A 23,925-nucleotide genomic window follows, 5' to 3' on the forward strand; every position below is an offset into this window, starting at 1 on the left:
TGATTCCTTGAAGACAGCAGTACAAGATGCGCATGGAAAATCAGACATTCTCTTCATTATTTATGTCGCAAAATGCTTCAGCTCATTAGGCAACTTTTACGCAGCTTCACTAACGGACACAGATTTCAGGCAATTTCAAGTACTTGCGACACCATTTTATTTTTTTACAAAATAATGGTTATTAGTTTGAAAAATTTATCTTCACAAACTTTTTCACTACTATTGAAACAATATTCAAAAAATATATTTGAAGCTAATATTGAACTAGCGTCCATGATTTTGTGGTACATTCGAGAAAGGGCGCCGAATTAGGGACTGCGCAGAATTAGGGCCGGTCACGGTATTTATGTTTTGAAGGAAAGTAACCAAATTGCCGGCATTAAATTGAAAAAGTAATGGTATGCCTATGAAAAATAGAAAAATTTACTAAAAAAAATGAATAAATGAAATCGCTATAACTTTTTTTCTTACATATAATTTCAAATTAAGTCAAATGTTCATTATATTAGTCATAAGTGATCAACATTTCATTGCATTCGGTTCATTGATTTCGGAGATATAACAGCTCAAAGTTGGCTATCGGATAATTATACCTTTTTCTAGATTTTTTCTAACTTCACGTAGAAAAGCCCAATCTTTTCCAAAATTAGACCACTGATACACAATAAGTTGATAAACTTAACCCTAAAAGGGATACCTGGGGTCCATTGGACCCCAGGCGCCTTTCAGAGCTCGTCTTTGATGGAACACACTCAGCGAGGTGACGAAACTGAGGCCATGAAGGTATCCCTTTTAGGGTTAAAGTGAAAATTTGAGAATATTTGATGCCTTTTTCGGAAAGTTACAGCTAGTTGAACATTTTTTGAAAAGTGAAAATTTTACCTATCCCAGCTATCTTGCGTATCCTCTGTATATCTGATAGTTGATTTTTGCCCGTAATGACCTAAAAGTAGGCTATAAAAACGAGATTTCTAAGATCTCATGGTGCATAAATATATATAGGAGTGCTATAAATAGCATAGCATAGCATAAACATTTGCACAAATCGTGGATGGAGTTGCAAAGATAAGCATATCCATTGCCATTGCAGATTTCGCTACTATCTACAATAGCATAGACCCAGTCATCTTCACACACCTGGCCAAGTCCTTGCAAGCATTGTTATGTTATAAGGGGCGATTTCTTCATCCTTACTTAGGCATTAAACCTTGTTTAACTATATAAGTAAACCAGGTTTACAAGTTAAGCGGAGGTGAAAACATCGGAAAGCGTCCAGACCTAAAACGGCTTCGAATAGATAATATGAAAGCAAAAATATCGAATACACATAACAAACATAAGTGATCTCGTATCTCGAAAGAATAAATCAGAAGGATCTCACCAATTTCCATTTCGTCGTCCGATCGTGCCTCGATTGTTTTCCATTATGCGCAAAATACTCCAGAATGAAAAATGCTGTCAAAGACAAAAATACTTTCACTCGCGGTCACTGCTTACCTACTTCGATCGATTACTCCCAGAGCATTAAAAAATGTAGAAAATGCTCATTAAACTTAGGAAAATGTTTACACGTTATGGGTAGTACGCAGATCGCGAGAAATTTCTTGGCCTATCTCGATGCGTGGGAAATTCAGGCAAGGAATCGCTCAAGAAATAGGAAAGCGTTGCTTTATTCCGGGTCCTAGTACGGAGCTGAATCGAAACGTCAAATCAAATGGGGCCTGCTGTGTTAAATTTCTTGACCATTTCGGTCACGGAAAAATAAAGCACTGAACGAAAATTACTTGAGCGATTCCGTTTGAAGTGCATACCTCGCATTAAAATGTACATTTAACACAAAAACAAAGCTTGTAATAAAATGTTCCTCGATTTTGCTATTGATCTCTTGGGCATCAATCGTAGTGGAGGAAGTTTTTCCATCCCTGAAGAGAGGGACAGCGAGGATAGGCTTGGCAATACACTTAACCAAGAGGAAGTACACGATTGCGGGAGGAGACAGAAACGGGCCTAGAGATGTTATTGCTGAGGTAGTGATTGATATGGATGTGTTTGATGGTATTGAAGAAATTGCGTATTTAGAAACACTTGTGACATGTGACGATGAAGCTTTCCGTTAAATGAAAAGGTATATCGCAGCTATGAATAGGGCCTTTGACGGCCGCTGTTATGAGGGTTGCCTCCTTCCCGTCCGGTCCGTTATCAAAACACAGAGATTTGGGGCTAACCACGCAATTCTTCAATAACAGAGAGTTGTTCTGGCCACTTCCTTGCGACAGCTGAAGGATGGTAACGAAAAATGTGTTGGACACCTAAACAAGGTGTAGAGACTTTTACGTTCTCTCAGGCGTAGGTGTCACGGGAATCGGGGTGTTGTTAATGGAAGGGTAAAGTCTGTTCAGACTCAGTAGACCCCGCAAATCACACGTATTGCGCTTCCGGATGGCGCAGTGCTATTCCAATTTTTACCAGAACGCAAAAAAACGTGACAGGCGAAACGGCAGCGAGTCCTACTCCTACTCAGTAAGCGTATATTGTATTACGAATACAATACGAATTACCTCAGCGAGCAGGTCACGTAGTGTGAATGTCCGATGAAAGCACTGCAAAAACAATATGGACAACAAACATGGAGCCGGGTAGAGGTCGAAGATTCATTGTAGCCATCAAGGCAATTCATCTATTCCTATAGATCACATGGCTTTTTTCTTTCCAAAAAATAGATACGGAACAGGTATTTTCCATACTTTTCATATTTGTTTTACTATTGCCCCTTTTCCACTCAATTTTACAGAAAAAAATAATTCTCAACCACAATGTTCTTTTGTTGATGTCTAAAATACTATTTTATAGCTTAAATGCTAGACTTTGTGAAAATGTGAAGTAAACCAGTCATATCACCATTAGATAACAGAAAGAATGTTGTTAGTTACATACTTATGCTGTAGTACGGCCCGGCGGACACCCGTTACAGCTTGGCTTCCGTCTTGAGCAGCGGAGCCAACTTCTGAGCCAGCATGATGTTTCCGGTGATCTTCAGTTTACCCTTCATGAAGGCTGCCTGTGGTTGCAGTTTGCCCAGCGCCAGATCCACCATATCGCTGTCGGAGATGGTCATCGTGGTGTCGGCCTTGCCCTGCACCGGACCCTCGTACACCTTGGCGTTCTTCAAGTCCAACACTAAAATGTAGTTAGAATACAAGAAAGTCTTGTTAGAAAACTAATAATGCTGAAGACATTGTTGTGAAATCAAAGGAGAGTGGCTTTTTTGTTCATCTGATCCATCCTAAATATCCCTTTGAGGTTTACATTCACTATAATCTTCCAGGATGTACGTCATTGTAAAACTTCCAGAAATTCTTCGAATGAGTCTAATCAGTTTCGTACCTTTTAATTTCGCCCTATGTTGCTTATCCGCGTATTTCGACTACCACTTGTAATCTTCCTCAGTGTCAGTTATCCACAGTGGATAACTGACACTGAGGGAGATTGCAAGTGGTAGTCGAAATACGCGTATCTGTCAAAGGATAAGCAACATAGGGCGGAATTAAAAGGTACGAAACTGATTACACTCATTTGAAGAGGGTATTCTGCTTAGAGGGTTCGAAAAGTCGGTACAAGATGAGAAATTCTTCCTAGGATTTCTTCAAACATTTTTCACAGATTTCATCTAGAGTTCTTCTGGCATTCTCGCGGATAATCTTCTTAATCTTAACTCTTCTGGGGCTCGACAGACGAGTATATTCCACCAGTTCCATCAGGGATTCCTGCAAGAGTATTTTTTTTTTTGGTATTCGTGCAGGAGTTTCTGCTGGATTTTCAATCTTGATTTATTTCAATATCTTTTGCTGGATTCTCTCTTTGATCGTTTTTTGGAATTTCTCCGATATTTCTTACTACATTTCCTCCAAGAGATATTTCTGTGGAATCTCCAGGAGTACGTTTTGCAAATTCTTCAACAGTTTCTTCTGAAAATCTTCTAGAGGTTTCTTCTAAGAGACCTCCTGGGTTTTATTAATTTAACAAATACTTGTGTTCGAGTATGCACTCGAAAAGCAGCACTACGGCCATCTATGTGTGACATCGCTTCGACTGACAGCATTTTTGATCCCCAATAGTCGATCATGGCGCGCTGCGATAGGCTGCGTTTTTGTTGTTATTTCATCTTCCGGGACAACCTCATCAAGATGGAGAAACCACGAATATAAAAGGCCATCCATCATCATCGAATACCTCTTTCTCTACGTCAACCAACTATCATCGTGAGCGAAGCAACGAACCGGTCATCGAGCGAAGAACTGAACCAAACTATTCTACTCAGTGAATTTGAATTTGTTAAATTTATGAAGTGTGAACCTGAAAAGAAAAGAATAAACTTACCTTGGTACTAGACTGTGTCCCCGTTGTGCTGATCTAGTGGAAGAAATTTAGCACAGAAATTAGTTTTGAATTATCTGAACGCTGCTCATTGCCACTGAACTAACATCTGGTCCTTCGAACCGGATTCTGGATTGGTCGTCGAACTCCGGCTGTTCTGGATCCGCCATCATCGCCGTGAAGAAACCCACGTCGATTCCGCCATAGTGTTCAGCCAACTGGTGTAGATCATCGTCACCATCATCGTCGCAGATTGATACAACTAATACAAGGCTCGCTATAGCCTTAGCCAAGGTAATTAGCATTCCAATATCTGCCTTATTTCCCAATTTGGGCTACGCGGTCTTCTGCTTTACAGACCCAACTCGTCCATATCTCCTCTCCACTTCATTCAACGTTTCGTCTGGAGATCCACGCTACTCTACTGGACTCCACACCGGTATTCCTGCTTGATTCTTTGTACAAGGCCGTGCAATTGCCTTGAGAAGGTAATTAGCGTTTCAAGTAAGTTATTTCTTCCCGTGTGAGCTACGCGGTCTTCTGCTTTCCAGACCCAGCTCGCCCAGTATCACCGCTTCATTTAACGTTCCGTCTGGAGATCTACGCCACTCCACTGGACTCTACATTGCTGCTTGATCTATTATACAAGGCCTAGCAATTGCCTTGAGAAGGTAATTAGCGTTTCAAGTAAAGCTTTTTCGTCCCGTGTGAGCTACGCGGTCTTCTGTATTACAGACCCGATTCTTCGTGCAACATGTCGAACGAGCGTCGACTCAAGGCGTTGAGGACGAGACAAAAAAGCCTTCTTTCGTCATTCAATCTTATAAAGGTGTACGTAGACAACTTCGATGACGAAACAGATGCCCCCGAGGTCCCCGTTCGGCTTGAAAACCTCGTTGTGCTGTGGAACGACTACAAGCAGGTTCAGAATGAGCTGGAATCGCTTGAAGAGCCAACTGACGAGCAGTTCAAGGAAAAGGCTGAATTCGAGACATCCTACTATCGAGTCAAAGGGTTTCTTCTTTCAATGAATAAAACTCCACTACCTACCTCGCCAACATCTTCTAATTCAAGCTCGCAATTCCATGGTTCTTCGTCCCACGTGCGGCTGCCCGATGTAAAGTTGCCGGTGTTTACTGGAAATCTGGACAACTGGCTTAATTTCCATGACCTGTTTGTGTCGCTAGTACATGCTTCGCTCGAATTATCCAACATCCAGAAGTTTTATTACCTTCGTTCTTCGCTGGCCGGTGATGCTCTGAAGTTGATTCAAACTATACCTATTAGTGCGAAAAACTACCCAGTGGCATGGAAACTTCTGGAGGATCACTTTCAAAACCCAGCCCGTCTAAAGCAAACTTACTTAGACGCGCTATTCGAATTTTCGACGTTGAGACGTGAGTCAGCATCCGAACTACACTCGTTGGTAGAGAAGTTCGAGGCAAACGTAAAGGTGCTGACCCAACTTGGAGAGAAAACCGAGTTTTGGGATTTAATTCTCATTCGCATGTTGAGTAGCCGTCTCGATCCTACGACTCGTAGGGACTGGGAGGAACACTCAGCGACACAGAACCAGATCACCTTCAAGGACCTTACGTCGTTCATCCAAAGGCGGGTATCTGTTCTCCAAACAATACAGGGGAAAGCTGTAGACACGCCAGCTTCCACTATTCAGCCGAAGAAGACAACATCTCGTCCAGTAGCTAGCCACGGTGCTAGTCAAATCAACTTTAGCCGAAAATGCGCCTTATGTTCCAATCACCATCCACTCTACATGTGCCCTGTCTTTTCTAAACTGGAGACCGGAGAGAAGGAGAAGGAAACTAGAAGACTTCAATTGTGCCGAAATTGTCTTCGGCCAGGTCACCAAGTACGCGACTGCTCGTCATCTACTTCTTGCCGAAAATGTCGAGGCCGACACCACACACAGCTCTGCTCTGGAGATAAATCAGCTACTGCGAACTCCAGGACTGCAGAATCTTCCTCTCAGATGTCATCGTCAACTACAACCAACAACGATCAACCCAAAGCTTCCGTTTCCGCCACCGTCAACGAACCGACAAGCTATGCGAGCGCTGGAGATGCTCACAGGAGTGTTCTTCTAGCAACAGCTGTAGTTAAAGTGATCGATGACAATGGTACTGTACACATCGCAAGGGCACTTCTTGACTCCGGCAGTGAGTGCTGCTTTATCACCGAGGCATTCTCACAATTCGTCAAGGCACAACGTAAGAAAATTTCCGTTCCAATATCTGGAATTGGACAAGCATCTACGTACGCTCGACATAAGCTTTCTGCGTCGATATGCTCCAGAGTCGGGGACTTCTCCACTTTGGTTGAATTCCTGGTGCTGCCAAAGGTCACCATAGATCTACCTTCAGCCTCGCTCGATACGTCCTCTTGGAAAATTCCTCCTGCTGTACTACTGGCCGATCCTAATTTCTGCGACAGAAATCCAATCGACATCATTATCGGCGCAGAAATATTCTTTGATCTGTTTAAGGTACCCGGTCGAATTCAGCTTGGAGACTCCCTTCCAACACTGGTAAACTCGGTTCTTGGGTGGATCGTTTCTGGCAAAACATCTCGCAGTACTCCGAATTCTCCAATTATTGCCAACGTAGCGACGCTTCCTGATGTACACCAGCTACTTGAGAGATTTTGGAAGCTCGAAGAAGATTTCACCTCTCCAAATCACTCCGTCGAAGAGGCCACCTGCGAGGAATATTTTCGACGCACAGTTAGACGTGACTCCGAAGGAAGATACATTGTGCGACTTCCTTATAAGGAAAACATTCTTAATCAGCTAGGCGACAACCGCAGCACGGCAGTTCGTAGGTTTCGAATGTTGGAAAGTCGCCTCGGCCGGTATCCCGTCGTTGCAGAACAATACCGTGGATTCATGGATGAATATTTGAGTTTGGGTCACATGGAACTCGTCCGCAACTATCAATCACCACCACCAACCTGTTATCATATGCCCCACCATGCTGTGACTCGCGAAGATAGCACCACCACCAAACTGCGTGTAGTTTTTGATGCGTCGTGCAAAACACCCAATGGACCTTCACTCAACGATGCACTAATGGTGGGCCCAACTGTTCAACAAGAGATTCGGTCTATTATTATGCGCTCGAGAATCCACAAGGTGATGATCATTGCAGACGCTAAACAAATGTATCGGCAAGTCCTGGTAGATCGACGAGATACTCCCTTGCAACGCATCGTTTGGAGACCATCGCCAGAGTTCCCTCTGAACACGTACGAATTGCTCACTGTTACGTATGGCACAGCAAGCGCACCTTTCCTTGCTACCCGTGTCCTGCAGCAGCTTGCGGAAGATGAACAAGACAGTTTCCCTAAGGCAGCCAACACGCTGCGGAAGGACTTCTACGTAGACGATCTATTCTCTGGCGCGGACACTATCGACGAAGCATTGGAACTCCGAGAACAATTAGACACGCTCCTCTCCAAGGGTGGATTACAGCTTCGAAAGTGGGCATCCAATGAGGAAGCAGTACTAGATGGTGTACCTCTTGAAAATCGTGCTCTTCAAACTTCCTTTGACCTTGATAGCAGTCAATGCATCAAGTCTCTAGGCTTACACTGGGAACCAGCATTGGATCAACTGAAGTATCACATCAACCTTCCACAGGAGTCTGCAGGGGCCACGTTGACAAAACGCTCTGCACTGTCACAAATCGCTCGCCTTTTTGATCCTCTTGGTCTACTGGGTCCAGTTGTTATCACAGCCAAGATTTTCATGCAATCACTCTGGTTGCTGAAAGCGGACGACGGAAAAATCTTCGACTGGGATCAGGAACTTCCTTCTTCCATGCAAGTTACGTGGATATCCTACATTTCGCAATTACCGCTCCTCAATAACCTACGAATTGAACGATTTGTTCTATCACCAAGGACGACGTCGCTTCAATATCATTTTTTCTCCGACGCCTCGAAGCGCGCCTACGGTGCTTGCTGCTTTCTCCGGTCAACGGATACATCTGGAGCAGTGAAAGTCGCTCTTCTAACGGCAAGATCGAAGGTGGCTCCTTTAAAACAGCAGAGCATTCCTAGGTTAGAACTATGTGGAGCCCTACTAGCAACAGAACTCTACCAAAAGGTAACATCGGCACTTGAAATCCCCGGCGAAACATTTTTCTGGGTCGATTCGATGACAGTCATCAGCTGGCTAAAATCAACTCCGTCAACGTGGACAACATTTGTAGCCAATCGCGTGTCCAAAATTCAATTGGCTACGCAGAAATGCTCCTGGAATCACGTCGCAGGTCATGACAACCCCGCAGACTGCCTTTCTCGTGGAATTCCAGTAGAAGAATTTGTCAACAATCATCTTTGGTGGCACGGGCCATCTTGGCTTCAACAGGGTGTAGAGGAATGGCCCCTCCAAGAACATTATCACACCGACGATGAAAACGCTCTCAAGGAAACCGTAAAGCGACCGAAACCGTCCTGTACTGCGTCTGCAGAACCAAGCTTCGTCGATCAACTGGTTGCGCGATTCTCCAACTTCGACCGGCTTCTGCGTGTGACAGCATATTGCCGTCGATTCCTTCTGCGATGTCGTCGCCAGTTAAGCACCGAGTCAATGTCAAGCTACATCACCTCTGAAGAACGCAATACAGCCGAAGCAACACTAATTCGCTTGATTCAACAACAATGTTACCCCGAAGAATGGAACAACCTGGAGCAGTCCAAGCCTGTCTCATCGAAGTCTCGTCTGCGATGGTTTAATCCATTTCTCTCTGCTGAACGACTTATGCGGATCGGTGGTCGCCTTAATCAAGCTCCACAGCCCTACGACAGCAAGCATCAGCTAATCCTGCCATCGGCACATCCGTTCTCAACACTCCTGATTCGTTCCTGTCACGAAAAAAACCTACATGCAGCACCACAACTGCTAATTAGCATTCTCCGATTGCGATACTGGATCACAGGGGCCAGAAGCTTGGCCAGGTCCGTCGTCCACAACTGTATCACTTGCGTCCGAGCTCGTCCAAAAGCACTGCAACAATTTATGGCCGATCTTCCATCATCTCGTGTAACCGCAACTCGACCCTTCACTGTTACTGGAGTGGATTACTGGGGACCCATATTTTTGCAACCGGCACATCGCAGAGCAGCACCGCGCAAAGCCTACGTCGCTGTCTTCATTTGCTTCTCCACTCGCGCGGTGCATCTGGAGTTAGTCACCGACCTGAGCACACCGAAGTTCCTGCAAGCATTGAGGCGGTTCGTTTCACGACGTGGATTATGCAGTGATATACACAGCGACAACGGAAGGAATTTCATTGGGGCTTCAAATGAACTCCGACAGCTGATTCGTAGTAAGGACTACCAACAATCCATGGCTAGGGAATGTGCCGACAACGGGATCCATTGGCATTTCAATCCACCGAAAGCCTCTAATTTTGGTGGCCTATGGGAGGCTGCAATCCGATCCGCACAAAAGCACTTTATTCGCGTTTTGGGAACCCACACTTTGCCTCACGACGAAATGGAAACGCTGTTAACCCAGATTGAATGCTGCCTCAACTCTCGACCAATTGTTCCTCTGAGCGACGATGCTTCCGATTTCGAACCGCTTACACCGGGTCACTTCCTGGTAGGATCCTCTCTAAAGGCCGTTCCAGACACCGATTTGACCGAAATTCCTTCAAACCGTCTTCGACTATGGCAACAAACACAGAAGTTATTTCAGCTTATCTGGAAACGATGGCAGGCTGAATACATTTCAACACTCCAACCTCGGACGAAATGGTACACGTCTCCTGTCAACATCAAACAAAATCAATTGGTGCTCCTTCGCGACGAAAATTCTCCTCCTATGTCCTGGCCGACCGCAAGAATCGTCGAACTGCACCCTGGGGCCGACGGAATCACCCGAGTAGTAACGGTACAAACACCAGTCGGCCGCTTCGTTCGTCCAGTCAACAAAATCTGCTTGCTGCCAATTCCTCCCACGCTAATCGAAACCACCGAAAACAACAGCAGCAATGAATGAAGCATCGTCGGTCACAAAACAAAGGCAACAACATTCCACCGATTCCGTCATCTCGTAAACCAAACCGCAAGTTCCTGTCCAATGTCTCGAGTTTCTGATGATTCCAGTCCGGAGCACCTACAAATAAAGATTAAAGGTCCTTTTTTAAAAAGGACAAGGTAAGAACCTGTCCTATAACATAAAATTATGCCGTAACCCGCTACCGGGTCTTTTCTTCTCGTTTCCATGTTTGTTTACGTCGAATGCGTCGTGCGGATGGGAGCTGATGATCATCATCATTGAGTTTGACGTCTACGAGCCAAACGTCACCGCTTCATCGATTTCGTCGACAAATGGGAGGAGGCAAATCTAGCGTAACTTCTGATTGGAGGTCATCAATGAATTCGACGTCTGAGTTATGCAACCGCATATGATCAACTGCAGAAATGGGATTTCTGAGGGGCCAGGATGTTCGAGTATGCACTCGAAAAGCAGCACTACGGCCATCTATGTGTGACATCGCTTCGACTGACAGCATTTTTGATCCCCAATAGTCGATCATGGCGCGCTGCGATAGGCTGCGTTTTTGTTGTTATTTCATCTTCCGGGACAACCTCATCAAGATGGAGAAACCACGAATATAAAAGGCCATCCATCATCATCGAATACCTCTTTCTCTACGTCAACCAACTATCATCGTGAGCGAAGCAACGAACCGGTCATCGAGCGAAGAACTGAACCAAACTATTCTACTCAGTGAATTTGAATTTGTTAAATTTATGAAGTGTGAACCTGAAAAGAAAAGAATAAACTTACCTTGGTACTAGACTGTGTCCCCGTTGTGCTGATCTAGTGGAAGAAATTTAGCACAGAAATTAGTTTTGAATTATCTGAACGCTGCTCATTGCCACTGAACTAACAACTTGATAAGTAAGGTACAACCTTTGAAAATAAAGTTAAAATTTTAAGAGAAATGCGAGAGATTTATTATCTAAGAAATTCCACCAAATCGCTGAATTATTCCCAGAACTTTTTTGCGAAATATCTTCGGAAGTTAAACAAAAATCGATTGAGGATTTCTCCTAGAGTTCTTTGGAATCGATTGCAAGAAATTGCATAGACATTTCCACTAAAAATTGCTTTACAAAATAAATGACATCCACAACACTCCATAAATCAGGAAAAAAACAATCAAGAGTCCAACAAGTAATTTCACAGACCATATGACCTTTAAGTTTAAATTCCTTACACAGTTTCGAAACTGAAGTTGGGTCTCTGTTTTTTTTGTGGAGGTGGTGATGTAGTTATGTCGACAGATTCTTCAGGAATTTCTTTGGTTCTTTAGGATAGCTTTCCAACAGGTCCTCCTGAGATTTCTCTTATAGGTTTTTGAAGTTGAGAATTGGGCTCTTTAGGGGTATCCACATTATTCCATAATCGGAATCTCCGTTCAAAAATTGGTCAAAATCCAAAATTTCATCATTTTGAAATTATTTTTACAATAAGGACAAAATTAGGATATAGAAAATAGCAATGTTTTGTTCAATAAACAAACCAATTTTCTCCCGGAATTACTCCTGGACCTTTTTTTTAAGATTTTCTAGTATTATCAGGATTTCTCCTAAAAATCATCAAAATTTCTCCATTAGTTCTTAGCGGAGTTTTTTGCACGATTTCATCTGAATACCTTACGATATTTCCCGGGGAATTTCGTAAGTTATCCCAGGAGACATTCCGAGAGAAACTCCTGGAAAAAATCCATGCAAGAACTCCGGGAACAACTATTACAGAAATCCCAAAGCCAGCACCCAGAATCTCGAGAGAATTTCCAGTTGGGATATTGGGAAGATCTCCGGAAATCTGTAAAAAAAAATCTCAGTAGCATCACTGCAAGAAGCAACTACAAGAAAACACCTGGAAAACGATCCTAAAGAAATCTCGGGTAGAATTCAATGGAAAAATCTTGTGGGCTTCGTGGCCGTGCGGCTAGAGGCGTCAGTCATCTGGGCGTTTCGTAAGCCTTTGAGTGTGTGTTCGATTCCCGCTCCAGTCGGTGAAAACTTTTCGTCAAACGGAAAATTCTCCACTGGGCCACTGGGTGTTATGTGTGTTGTCCGTTGTCTAATGTTAGTTCAGTCTGTACATCCTCTGGTTGAAGACGGCGTAGTTTTTTTTTATAAAATGTTCAGGAATCGTTCCAGCATTCATTCAAAATCCCAAAAGGCACCCCGGAAAAAAATCTTAGAAGAAAGTCCAGGATAAATTTAGAAAAAAAAACTTCGAGAGACATCCAAAGATCAACACCGGAAGAAATCTTCTGAGAGAAGTCCCGGGTGAAACTCCGAGTAAAATGTCAAGTAAACATTCAAAAAAAAAAAAATCCCGCCAGAACCTTTAGGAAATATCCCAGCTAAAGCTCCCGTGGGAATCCAGGTAGAAACTCCAGAAGAAACCTCACGGAAATTTCTTGAAGAAATTACATGAGAATCTTCGGGAGGAACCTCTCCAGAAAATAAGTTAAAAACTCCTTAAGAAATCTTTGGAAGAGCTCTAGCATGAACCCCAGGAATAACTCTTGTAGATACACTAGGAAAAATCTCAGTAAGATCTTCTGGGAAAGTCCGAAGAGGAACACAGGAACAAACCGCGGAAAATCTTTAAGAAGAATCTCGAAGGAAACTCCGGGAAAAAACCGTAAGGGACTCTTGGGGCCTATCCGGGAAAACCTCTGGAAGAAATTTTCTGGAATTTCTGGAAAGAAACTGTACGATCCTCGTGAAAAACTCCAGAAGTAATCGGTCGGAATTCAGCAATCCTCTAAATTACCAAGAAAGAACACCGGAAACAATTGTTCGAATTTTGGGAAATGCCGATAGGAATCTGAAAGAATCTCCAGGGGGAATTTAAAAACGAATATCAATAATAAGGTGGCACCTTATCGGAATCGTCAGCACGTCGGATATAAAGACTGGACTCGATAAAAAATGAGACACTCAAAATAATGTATAACTTTTGATTGCGATCACAAAAATAGCTGATTTTTTAACCAGGAATAGCATGTTATGTGTAGTTAATGCCCTAAAAATTTCATCAAAATCGGTTCAGTATTGGCGCAAATATTGTCGATACAATAAAATGTGATTTTGGAAATTTTGGGCTTCCATTTTAAAAATTGTTTAGGCTATAACTTGGTTTTTAGCTCATCAAAACGTCTGAACATTTGACTGTAAGTTCTTCAAGTAAGTCATAATAAAGCATTGTCCAGTTAGAATCCGGACGCAAAGGATAATTTATTGTGACGCTCTTAATGATCATAATCATATTTTTTTCACTGCAGTCTGATTATAAACAAGTCATCTATTGATGGAGAAAATTTCATCGATTTTCTTGCTACGAGTGAAAAGTTATTTCAGATTGAAGACATGCGAAGGAAAAAAATCTTGCACAAACACGCTGAAAATTTAGGGTGGTCAGGTACGACAGTCGCGAAAAATGTTAATATCTCCAAAACCATTACGTGTGATGTGCTCAGATGTTGTTAACCATGCCATGAGGAAGTGTGCAAGCAAGATTAAAGTTTATGTTTATGGATAAATCTGCTTGGAATTCCAAGATTTGCCAGGAAGTTCGAGCTCTGGACATCGTTTTCTCACATCACGATTTTCACACCAAATGTGTACAAAGCAGTGTCGCGAAGCATCAGCGTACAAGTCACAAAAAAGCTGATAAACACCAAATTTGTGTCTTGTATCACCCTGTCTCTGCGGTTTCTGATTCGCTCTCTCTACAGTCGCTAACACCAGAAAAGACAGAATCCCATCATAGTCACCCGGTCACCCTTGTTTTGCTACAATCATCCTGACTTGGATACGGCTCATGTGAGTGTCATGACTCTCTCCGTCGCCTCAAGCAGATGCACGCGCAACAGCATGTAAAACTATGCATGTGTATTATCACAAGCACGGTACTACGTCATAAATCCTATTCGTTTTGCATAGCTCAGTTTAAACGCACACATTGAGTGCACCACGCAGTTCGCCCTGGCTACGGCAAACGCTCTCACATCGCCCGTTATGCATCGTCGCTCAGAGAGATTGAATCTCTAGCAACCCGCCTGAAGCATACTCAGCAACTGCTATCGCTGCAAAGCTGCGAAGGGTAGAACCCACAACATGTTTGTCATTACAGGCATGACATGCTAGCTGGTTCGTATCACCTTGGGAAGGGTGACTCCATAAAGCGGTTCAAGTGATTGTCTCGTGATGGTCGCAATTATTCGCAAGACTGGTACAAAGATGATAACCTCAAGAATCGCGTGGTTTGAACTACTTTGGTGAGCTATAACGACAGCCTGAGATGTGCAGTGGTGTCATCACTGTTGGATAGTGTTTATTAACGAAAAAACACTCAAATTTCGCTTCTTTGAAATTCACTTAACAGCCCTTAATTTCGCAAGAAGAGACATATTTGGTAAAGTTTTTTTGGATTCCTAATCAGACTGGTAGAGGGTCTCAGGACACTACAAAGATGACCCGATTGTTAAACAAATACGCTGATGGGGTTGATGTTAAAATTTACTACCATTGTGCAGATTTTTAAGGAAGTTATCACGGAAAAAATGAAAAAATGTATTAAAAATTAAATTTAATAATTTCAATGATATTTTTCCATGAAACTACAGTAAACTATCTTTATTTTGAGGGCTTAACCTTTTCTGTTTGTGATCCACCTCTGAGATATAAGTGATTATCTGCGTCCGGATTCTAACTGGACAATGCCTTAAGTGGTGAAAATTTCATTATAATCGGTTCAGTACTTTTTTTTAACAATTCAAACAAAAAACGGGGTTTTCAAATTTTGGGCACTTTTTAACATTTTAAAATCAGTGTGCATTATTTTGACTGTAGTATTGGCAACACTGCCCGATTTTTTTTTTTTTAAACTTTGACAGTGTAAAATCGTTGTGTTAATCTGTTTTTAGTGAAAATTTCAGCCATTTTGATTGAACATTTTAAAAGTTAGAGCAGTTTGAATGTCACTATACTAAAAACCACATCTGCTTATTGCGACATAGTGCTACATATACACTCCCGTTCAAAAGTTTGGGGTCACCCCCTCAAAAACATGTCATTTTATTAGGCCCATATCTCCGCCAATTTGCGTCCGATTTCAAAACCCTAGGTTTCATTCAAAAGATAATAAGTCAAAGAAACTTTGAACATGATTTAAATGAAACTTTTTCAAAAAAATTGTATGTAAACTTAACCCAAAGTTGCCAAATTTTCTAAAAAATGAATATAAACTTACGGCAGTGTCGCTGGAAGTTGGGTCGACCAAATTTTAAGATGAGAGCGGTAATATGACCCATTTTCTATTAGCTTTCAACTACTTTTTACAGAACTTAGCTAAAAAATCTAGAAAAAAAGTTATTAAGTATATTAATCCTTGATGTCATCGACCAAAAGTTTGGGGTCACCCCTCAAAATGCTGTATCGGTCAAAAGTTTGGGGTCACTATCGTAAAACATGGAAAAGTGATTTGTTGATATCTTTGTCATCTTTCATTCAATTTTAATTCTTCTTGGCTTATTTGAAACAAAATGAATGATACTTACTACATAGACATTGAACCACACATATTTGTTGAAATTTACATACTAAAACTTAACGTAAAGTTGCCTCATTTTTTGAAGCATGGTAAAATGGGCTAACTTTACATAACATTTTTATATACAAAAATCGTTAAATACGTTAAGTTGAAGACATCAAACGTAAATTTAGCTAATAATCTTTGAAATGAGCCAAAAAGAATTAAAATTGAACTATAGATGACGAAGTGATTTGTTCATGATAGTGACCCCAAACTTTTGGCCGATACAGCATTTTGAGGGGTGACCCCAAACTTTTGGTCGATGACATCAAGGATTAATTTACTTAATAACTTTTTTTCTAGATTTTTTAGCTAAGTTCTGTAAAAAGCAGTTGAAAGCTAATAGAAAATGGGTCATATTACCGCTCTCATCTTAAAATTTGGTCGACCCAACTTCCAGCGACACTGCCGTAAGTTTATATTCATTTTTTAGAAAATTTGGCAACTTTGGGTTAAGTTTACATACAAAATTTTTTGAAAAAGTTTCTTTTAAATCATGTTCAAAGTTTCTTTGACTTATTATCTTTTGAATGAAACCTAGGGTTTTGAAATCGGACGCAAATTGGCGGAGATATGGGCCTAATAAAATGACATGTTTTTGAGGGGGTGACCCCAAACTTTTGAACGGGAGTGTATGGCTATAACTTTTTAAAGGTCATATCAAATTAAATGAAATTTTGACACAATACATAATACATGCATATTTTTGAAATCGGTTCAGTATTTTTGGCTCTACAGTTTTAGGTAAAAAATGTGATATTTTTTAAAGTGTTTGTTTGCCCCAAGATTCTTAAATGGTAAGTCTCTTGTTTCGACGATATCTCCGCCAACACTTAACCGATTTTGATGAAATTTTTATGGTATTAGCTACACATAATGTACTATTCCTGGTAAAAAAATCAGCTATTTTTGTGCACGCAATCAAAAGTTATACATTATTCTTTGTGTCTCATTTTTTCGAGTCTAGTCTTTATCTGCTTGTTCTAGAAACCTTAATTTTGTTCCTCTAGCACGATTATCCAGATCCCTACTTGGTTTAACTAGTTTATCGAAAAATCTGGAGGAATCTTCAACTTCTTCACAGAACCAAAAGCTTCCAGTAAGGACTAAACATGTAGTAAAGGTTCATGATCGAGAGAAGTAAAAACTACCTACATGTTCAAAAACTGTTTCTAATCATAACCAAAATGTAGCAAACTCTGAGCACTTTACTTTTGAATAGATCAAAAAGCAGTAAAGTTCGCTACTATCTATTCGAATGACCTATTGTTTTATGCATTTTTATCGTTGCTAAATTTCCCTGATAGATCCCTGAGATATTCGCTGAGCATTCCAGGTTTTTCCCTAGTAAATAAAATTCCCTGAGGATTCCCGGTTTTCCAGGTAGTAGACAACCTCAAATATCACATGAATTAATTCATGCAAAAGTTTCCACTGAAAATGTGACATTCTTTCAAGAATTGCTAAAAAAAAACAAATTTCTGGATCCCAGACTAAATTCTTGTAGGAATTTATAAATGGGCTTTTGGAGGGTTTTTTTTGCCTTTCTCGTACACCAAAGTGTACTGAAAGGCTATATATTCACTCAAAAAACGAATTTTCTATAGAAGGCTCGAAGGGTCAAGTCACATATACCAATCAACTCAGTTCGACGAATTGAGATGATGTCTGTATGTGTGTATGTGTGTATGTATGTCTGTGTACAAAAAGGTCACTCACTTTTTAGGCACTTTCCATTGACCGATTTTTCGGATTATAGCTCGAATCAAACCGGAATTTTACCGCATTGTTTGCTATTGAAAATGGTCCGGATCGGTCAAGGCATTCCGGAGTTATGGCCATTTGAGTGATCCGGACCAGCACCGGTAGAACTGGTCACATATAAAACTGAACCAAGTCCCCGACCAAGCCTCATCAAACTGCGGCGATTTTTGTAACCTTCAGCATGGTTGACAAATTTTGTGCGGATATTAACACAGGAGACCGAAAATTCTACGATGTCGGTCCAAAATTCAAGATGGCGGTCTAAAATCCAAAATGGCAGCTCCAAATTCAAGATGGCGGCTGTATAATGGAGTTTTAAGCCTTAATCCATGCAATATGGGTATATTTTGTATGGGGAAGATGTTTGGAGTCCAATAATGGCGACCATAATATCCAAGATAGCGGTCTAAAATCCAAGATGGCGCCTCCAAATCAAGATGGCGGCTGTTTAATGGAGTTTTAGGCACTAAAACCATGTAACATGGGTATATTTTATATGGGGTAGATGTCCGGTGTCCAAAAATGGCGACCTGAACATTCAAGATGGCGTTCTAAGATTCAAGATGGCGGCTTCAAATTCAAGATGAAGGCTGTTTAAAGGTGTTTTAGACCCTAAAACCATGCAATATGAGTACATTTGGTATGGCGGTCTAAAATCCAAGATGGCGGCTCCAAATTCAAGATGGTGGTTGTTTAGTGGAGTTTTTGACTCTAAAACCATACAATAAGAGTATATTTTGTATGGGCAAGATGTCCGGAGTCCAAAATTGGAAACCTGAATATCCCAGATAGCGGTCTAAAATACAAAATGGCGGCTCTAAATTCAAGATGGCAGCAGTATTTAGACCCTAAAACCATGCAAGAAGAGTATATTTTGTATGGGGAAAATGTCCGCGGAGTCCAAAAATGGCAATCTGAATATCCAAGACAGCGGTCTAAAATTCAAAATGGCGGCTTCAAATTAAGATGGAGGCTGTTTAATGGAGTTTTAGGCTCCAAAACTGTGAAAAATGGGTATATTTGGAATAAGGAAGATATCCGGAGTAAAAGGTATATATGGTATAGGGAAGATCTCTGGAGTCAAAAATGGCGACCGCAATATGCAAAATGGTGGCCCAAATACCAAGATGACGGCTCCAAATTCAAGATGGTGGCTGTTTAATGGCGTTTTAAGCTCTAAATCCGTGTCATATGGGTTTATTTGATATAGGGACGAATAGTGGACTCCAAAAAATTGTGACCAGATGGTGGCTGTTCAATGGAGTTCTGGGGTCTAAAACCATGCAATATGGGTATATCTGGTATGGGTAAGAAATGTGGAGTCTAAAAATAAAGACCAGAATAGTCAAGATGGCGGACTTAAATCCAAAATTGCGGCTCAAAGTTCAAAATAGCAGCTTTTTGTTATGGTGAAATGGTAGAGCGTCCAGGTGCATTTTTGACTCGCATTTTTGAGAGCACCGATCTCGTGATCCACAAAACGCCCGAAAACGAAAATGCTACTCAATGTTTATCATGAGTGAGCAAGGCTACTCATTGCTTTATCAGCTCCGTTTGTTGTTTAGATGACGAGATCCGTGGTTTCGGTATTTGCAAGGCAGCCATTGTGACGGCCATCTTTGGATTCGCTCATATAAGTCCATAAGACATATAGGCGCAAACATCAAAGCTACATAAACAATATGATTTCTGGTGCCATGTAATGGATTTTGTTTAACGTATGAAAGTGCGATATTCAACTACATGTTACTTGAGTTTTGTTGAAATGTGTTTTCGAAGGCACGAGGAAGGCACCATCACCGCTAGGTGGATTAATTAGGGTTTTTTTTTGGAAAAAATCTATAAAGGGTTCTGGAGAAATCCGTGAAGGAATCTAGAACAGAAGACGTCCAAAGGGAAATCCCTAGCAAGAATTCCTAAAGGAATTATACATAGCATTTCTCTAATAATCGATTCCTGGAGGAATCCTCAGATATTTTGTTATGAATCTACTAAATATGTTCCTGGAGTAATCCATATATGGAATTCTAGAAGAACTTCCTGGAGGAATCCCCAGAAGGTATTCCTGCAGCAATTGGCTTCTTTAGTGGTGTTGAGATAATTCCATATTCTGAATCTGCATGCCAAACTGAGCCGAAATCCAAATTTTCATCAATTTTGGTGCCCGGGAACCTATTTAAAAATCAATTTGAAATTTGTATGGGAGCGATTTGTCGAATCACCCCTCGTCGCATTTTGTACTGAGCGGAGCTGTCAAGCAGTTGCTCAGCTGTCAAAAGGTGATTTCAAAAAATCTCTTTGAAATTGATTTTAGATACCAAAATAAAGTTCTAAAAATCTGAAAAAAAATCATAGCGGCTCAGAAAATGGTGCTCTTTCGTTTAAAAATAGAAAATCATTGAATTTTTCTTAATTTAAAAACCCAATTGCTGTGTAAATCTTAACGGACATTTCGATAACGACAATTCTAAACCAAGGTTAAGAATATGGCCAACACTAGTGCTGTGCTTCTATTTTGGCCAATGCCTCTTTTAATACAAAAAACTGAGTATTCATACTGTTGCTGCATTTTTTTTCCACAAAATAGACATTGAAAGCTGTTAGCCCGTTAGGTCTTACAGCCCATGGGCAACGTTCAATATGTCGCTGATGTTGTTGGTTTGCCATAAAAAAAAATTAACAACGATACTAATGCACAGTTTTCATTTTTTTTTCATACCTACAGCCATTAAACGAATGCTTGCTGTTAGTAAGATTATATGTTTTTTAGAAGCATCAAATGTCCCATAAAAGACCAACTGATTTATGCTATTTACCTCATTCAATACACCATGTTGGGTAGGTTGCCATAATCTACTATGCATTATATATGATACAGTTTTATCGCATGGGGTCAATTGGTCTCTTCTTTTCATTCTAGATAACGATTAATCAACCAAGGGTACAAAGTGGAAATACCTGCGCTCCATCCTTGAACGATGAGGATCCTCGGAGTGACAATATTTTTTTTGACTACGTCACTCCCAACGTTAGTGTTCAAAAAGTTGTGTTCTACGTTTCCTCAATGAGTTGTGTTCAATGTATCTACATAATTAACATCCAATTACATAAACTTCTATATTAATTCATGCTGCATCACATGCTTATAGTGAAAACCAGATCATCCCCTACCTGAAAACAAAATTTTTACAATGATTGTCAGAACACTTGAACCATTTCTATAGCATTATTCTCTTTTTCTGTTAGCTGTTTTTCTGATTTCATACGCCTTAAATTTCCAGGTTTCTACAGGTTCAAGCGACAATCTATTTTTTCAGATTGTTTTATCGCGGATTTGAAGGGCCACCACCGGTAATCTTAATTGCACCTTCAACAATTGACGACATCATCGAACATTTCACACTACCCGGGTGCGTATAGATAAATATGATAATTCACGTTCCGTCATCGACAAGCCATTCCATTATTTGCACAAACGCAACTCCGTCATCGCCATCGCCGTTGTCGTGTATGTATCAACTTACCCCACTCTTTGGATACCTTGCCGCCGTCGGTGATTTTGTACAGGAACACTGCATTGATGGCCTTAGCCTTTGCCTCGTTCTCCGACACGCGGTCCTTGATACCGGCGAACACGGCATCGCTCTGCAGGCTCTTTCCAGCGGTCATGTTGGGCTTCAAGACGATCTTCCTAAAATCAACGTAGGCACCTGTTGCGAACGGGGAGAAACAGAAAAAAAGCGAGCGGTTATTGGTGTAAGAAACTGGTAAAAACTTATTCAATCGATTGTTAGATGTAATTACTACAATGGAACTAAAACTCAGTGTAATTATCCCGAATAGAAAAGAATTGCAGAATACTAAGAGTTTTTGCATAAAAAATAGAAAAGCAAATGATTTTAGATGTTACAGCAAGTTTTGGAATTGAATTGAATGGAATTGAAGCACATTTCGCATTCTAACAAATAATCCATCCAATTAGGCATAACATACATATGTTGCTATTATTTGTTATCAGTGTTTTATTCTGTCAATCACAAAAAAGATAAGAATGTAATAAAAAATATTCAAAAACAGATCAAATACAGAAAATAATGGATAACTGTTGATTGTGTTTACAAAAAGTTTATTTATCAGAAATAGAATAGGGTCTTGTATCATTTGGGCAGGTGAACCCATTTTGGGCACTTGCAGCTATAATCAAGTCAATTTCAAGCCGAATAATTTGAATTTTTGTATAGAGTTAGATACTGCAAGTGCCTTACTCTATACAAAAATTCAAATCAGTCGATTCGAAATTGACTTAGTTAAAGCGGCAAATGCCCAAAATAGGTACCCCTGCCCAAATAGTACAAGACCCTATTAAGTATACCTTATACAATAAAAATTTCATCAAAATCTTTCTAGTTATCGCACATAGTCTCTTGTGTTGAGTGCTGTCGTCACCAACGCTCAACCGATTTTTATCTATTTTTATGATATTAGTTACACAATACACATATTATACTATTCTTCATGAGCTCAACCAAACTTATATGTAAATTATTATCTAAATCAATTTTTCCCGAATACACAGTCTTGATTTGCAATTCTCTTCTACCCGGGATGACACGTACTACCACGACGAGCTGCAAAAACGTTCTGAGGGTCGAGTGCTGGCAGTGAATTTTCAATTCATCCGGCGCGCCTGACACGGGCGGGTCAGCCAACAAACAACACGATAGGAGGAAGTGGAGTCCAAAAGTCGTACTGTTGGATGGATTTATGCTATTTTCGTACGAATAAATGCCTAATCATGCACACTCCGCTTGAAGGTGTGCGATTAACAATTGGTTTTCTTCGGCCTTATCAAAAATCGATAGGATTAGGCTCTGGGAGGGTGGTGCAATGAATGTCTCAAACCAAAGGGTTATAAAATTATGCCAACAGAGAGATGATAAGATTGCAATTCTCGCGCACTGTTGTGCGGATTCAATGGCACTTACTTAATCAGGAATAATTACTGTTGGTAGGTCACTGGAAACACACGATTTTCAGGTGCGATTAAACTCACGCAAATGTGCTAAAATCGACTTGGGCTCGTCAATGACTGCTAACTACTGTCTTGTCTATCAATCGGAATGAGACATGTGTAGGGGACTATAGGGGACCGACTTCACAAATATGAGCCGAGAACCGTGCTGTCCGATCACACAAACATGGACGAAACGTATCATTTGCCTTAAAAATGTATAAGCTTCGTCAATACACCACAGCGGGTTGGAAAGCATGCGTATTGGTTAGTATGCATACGCGTGAACTTCCGAGCTGTGCTTTATTTGTAGTTTTCTTTTCGTTATGTGAGTCATATGCAGTTCTATGACCATTACGCTTAATATTTTAGATTTTAGATACCGTCGATGGGGGTGACAATGGGTCTGGGGGGTGAGATTGGGTCAAAACGGAGAAACATAAAATTTGAAATTGCTCAATAACTATCGCTAATTTATATTGAAAACTTTATAGGTATTATTTCAAAAGGGAGATGTTTTTACACGTCCTGATGCAGAATAAGATGTTTTGCAATAATCGTTTTTTGTTAAATTTGTGGCTAAACTTATATGATGAAACTACTAGTAAATCACTCTGAAAAAATTTCTCCTTCGTAATGTTTAACACAAGTACCTATCCATAATTTTTCTTATAAGTGTTTAGCTGTAGGTATAACCTGGTTGATGTAATGAAAAAAGCGGGATGTCATTGTTCTTTTTATTGAAAAACTTAATATTTTCGACCCTATGTCTAAATATTAAGAATGGGGGTGAGATTGGGTCAAGCAAGTTATCGAATGCACATAACCTTAACTAAAAATTCAACTTGTTATCCAGTCCCCATTTGACGTTAGAGTGGTGCCATGTTTACCGTATTTTCACTAAAGCACGCTTTCTTTCAAAAATATGTCGAGAAGCGTCAAACGAGTGTGTTAATACGTTTAGTGCCTAAATCATTTATAACAATACACCCATGCGTGTGGACAGTTCCCCTAATCATCAGCTAATCTTTAGTGTACTGCAATACCGTAAGCTCGCAAAATAGACTTAACATAATATTTGAACGACCCTCTATCTTGAGATGGAGCGATTTGCTTTATCAAT

General features: G+C 40.7%; 1 protein-coding gene across 3 annotated transcripts in view; it reads right to left on the reverse strand.

Annotated features, from left to right (window-relative positions):
* Window positions 1–2,732: 2,732 nt before the first annotated feature.
* Window positions 2,733–23,925, reverse strand: part of LOC109428196 (peroxisomal multifunctional enzyme type 2) — a 35,383-nt gene continuing 14,190 nt past the window's right edge. Inside the window, exons 1-3 of one of the 3 annotated variants that reach the window (XM_062851531.1) lie at window positions 22,777–22,934; window positions 21,316–21,501; window positions 2,733–3,177 (exon numbers count right to left, since the gene is read on the reverse strand). In XM_062851531.1, coding sequence (XP_062707515.1) covers window positions 2,966–3,177; window positions 21,316–21,460 — 357 coding nt within the window. In that variant the 5' untranslated portion in view covers window positions 21,461–21,501; window positions 22,777–22,934 and the 3' untranslated portion in view covers window positions 2,733–2,965. Of the gene's footprint in view, window positions 3,178–21,315; window positions 21,502–22,407; window positions 22,547–22,776; window positions 22,935–23,925 lie in introns of those variants that run through there. The other 2 variants (XM_062851532.1, XM_062851530.1) reach the window with 2 other exon arrangements.

The sequence above is a fragment of the Aedes albopictus genome, chromosome 2 (assembly GCF_035046485.1).
Source record: "Aedes albopictus strain Foshan chromosome 2, AalbF5, whole genome shotgun sequence".
Lineage (NCBI taxonomy): Eukaryota > Metazoa > Arthropoda > Insecta > Diptera > Culicidae > Aedes > Aedes albopictus.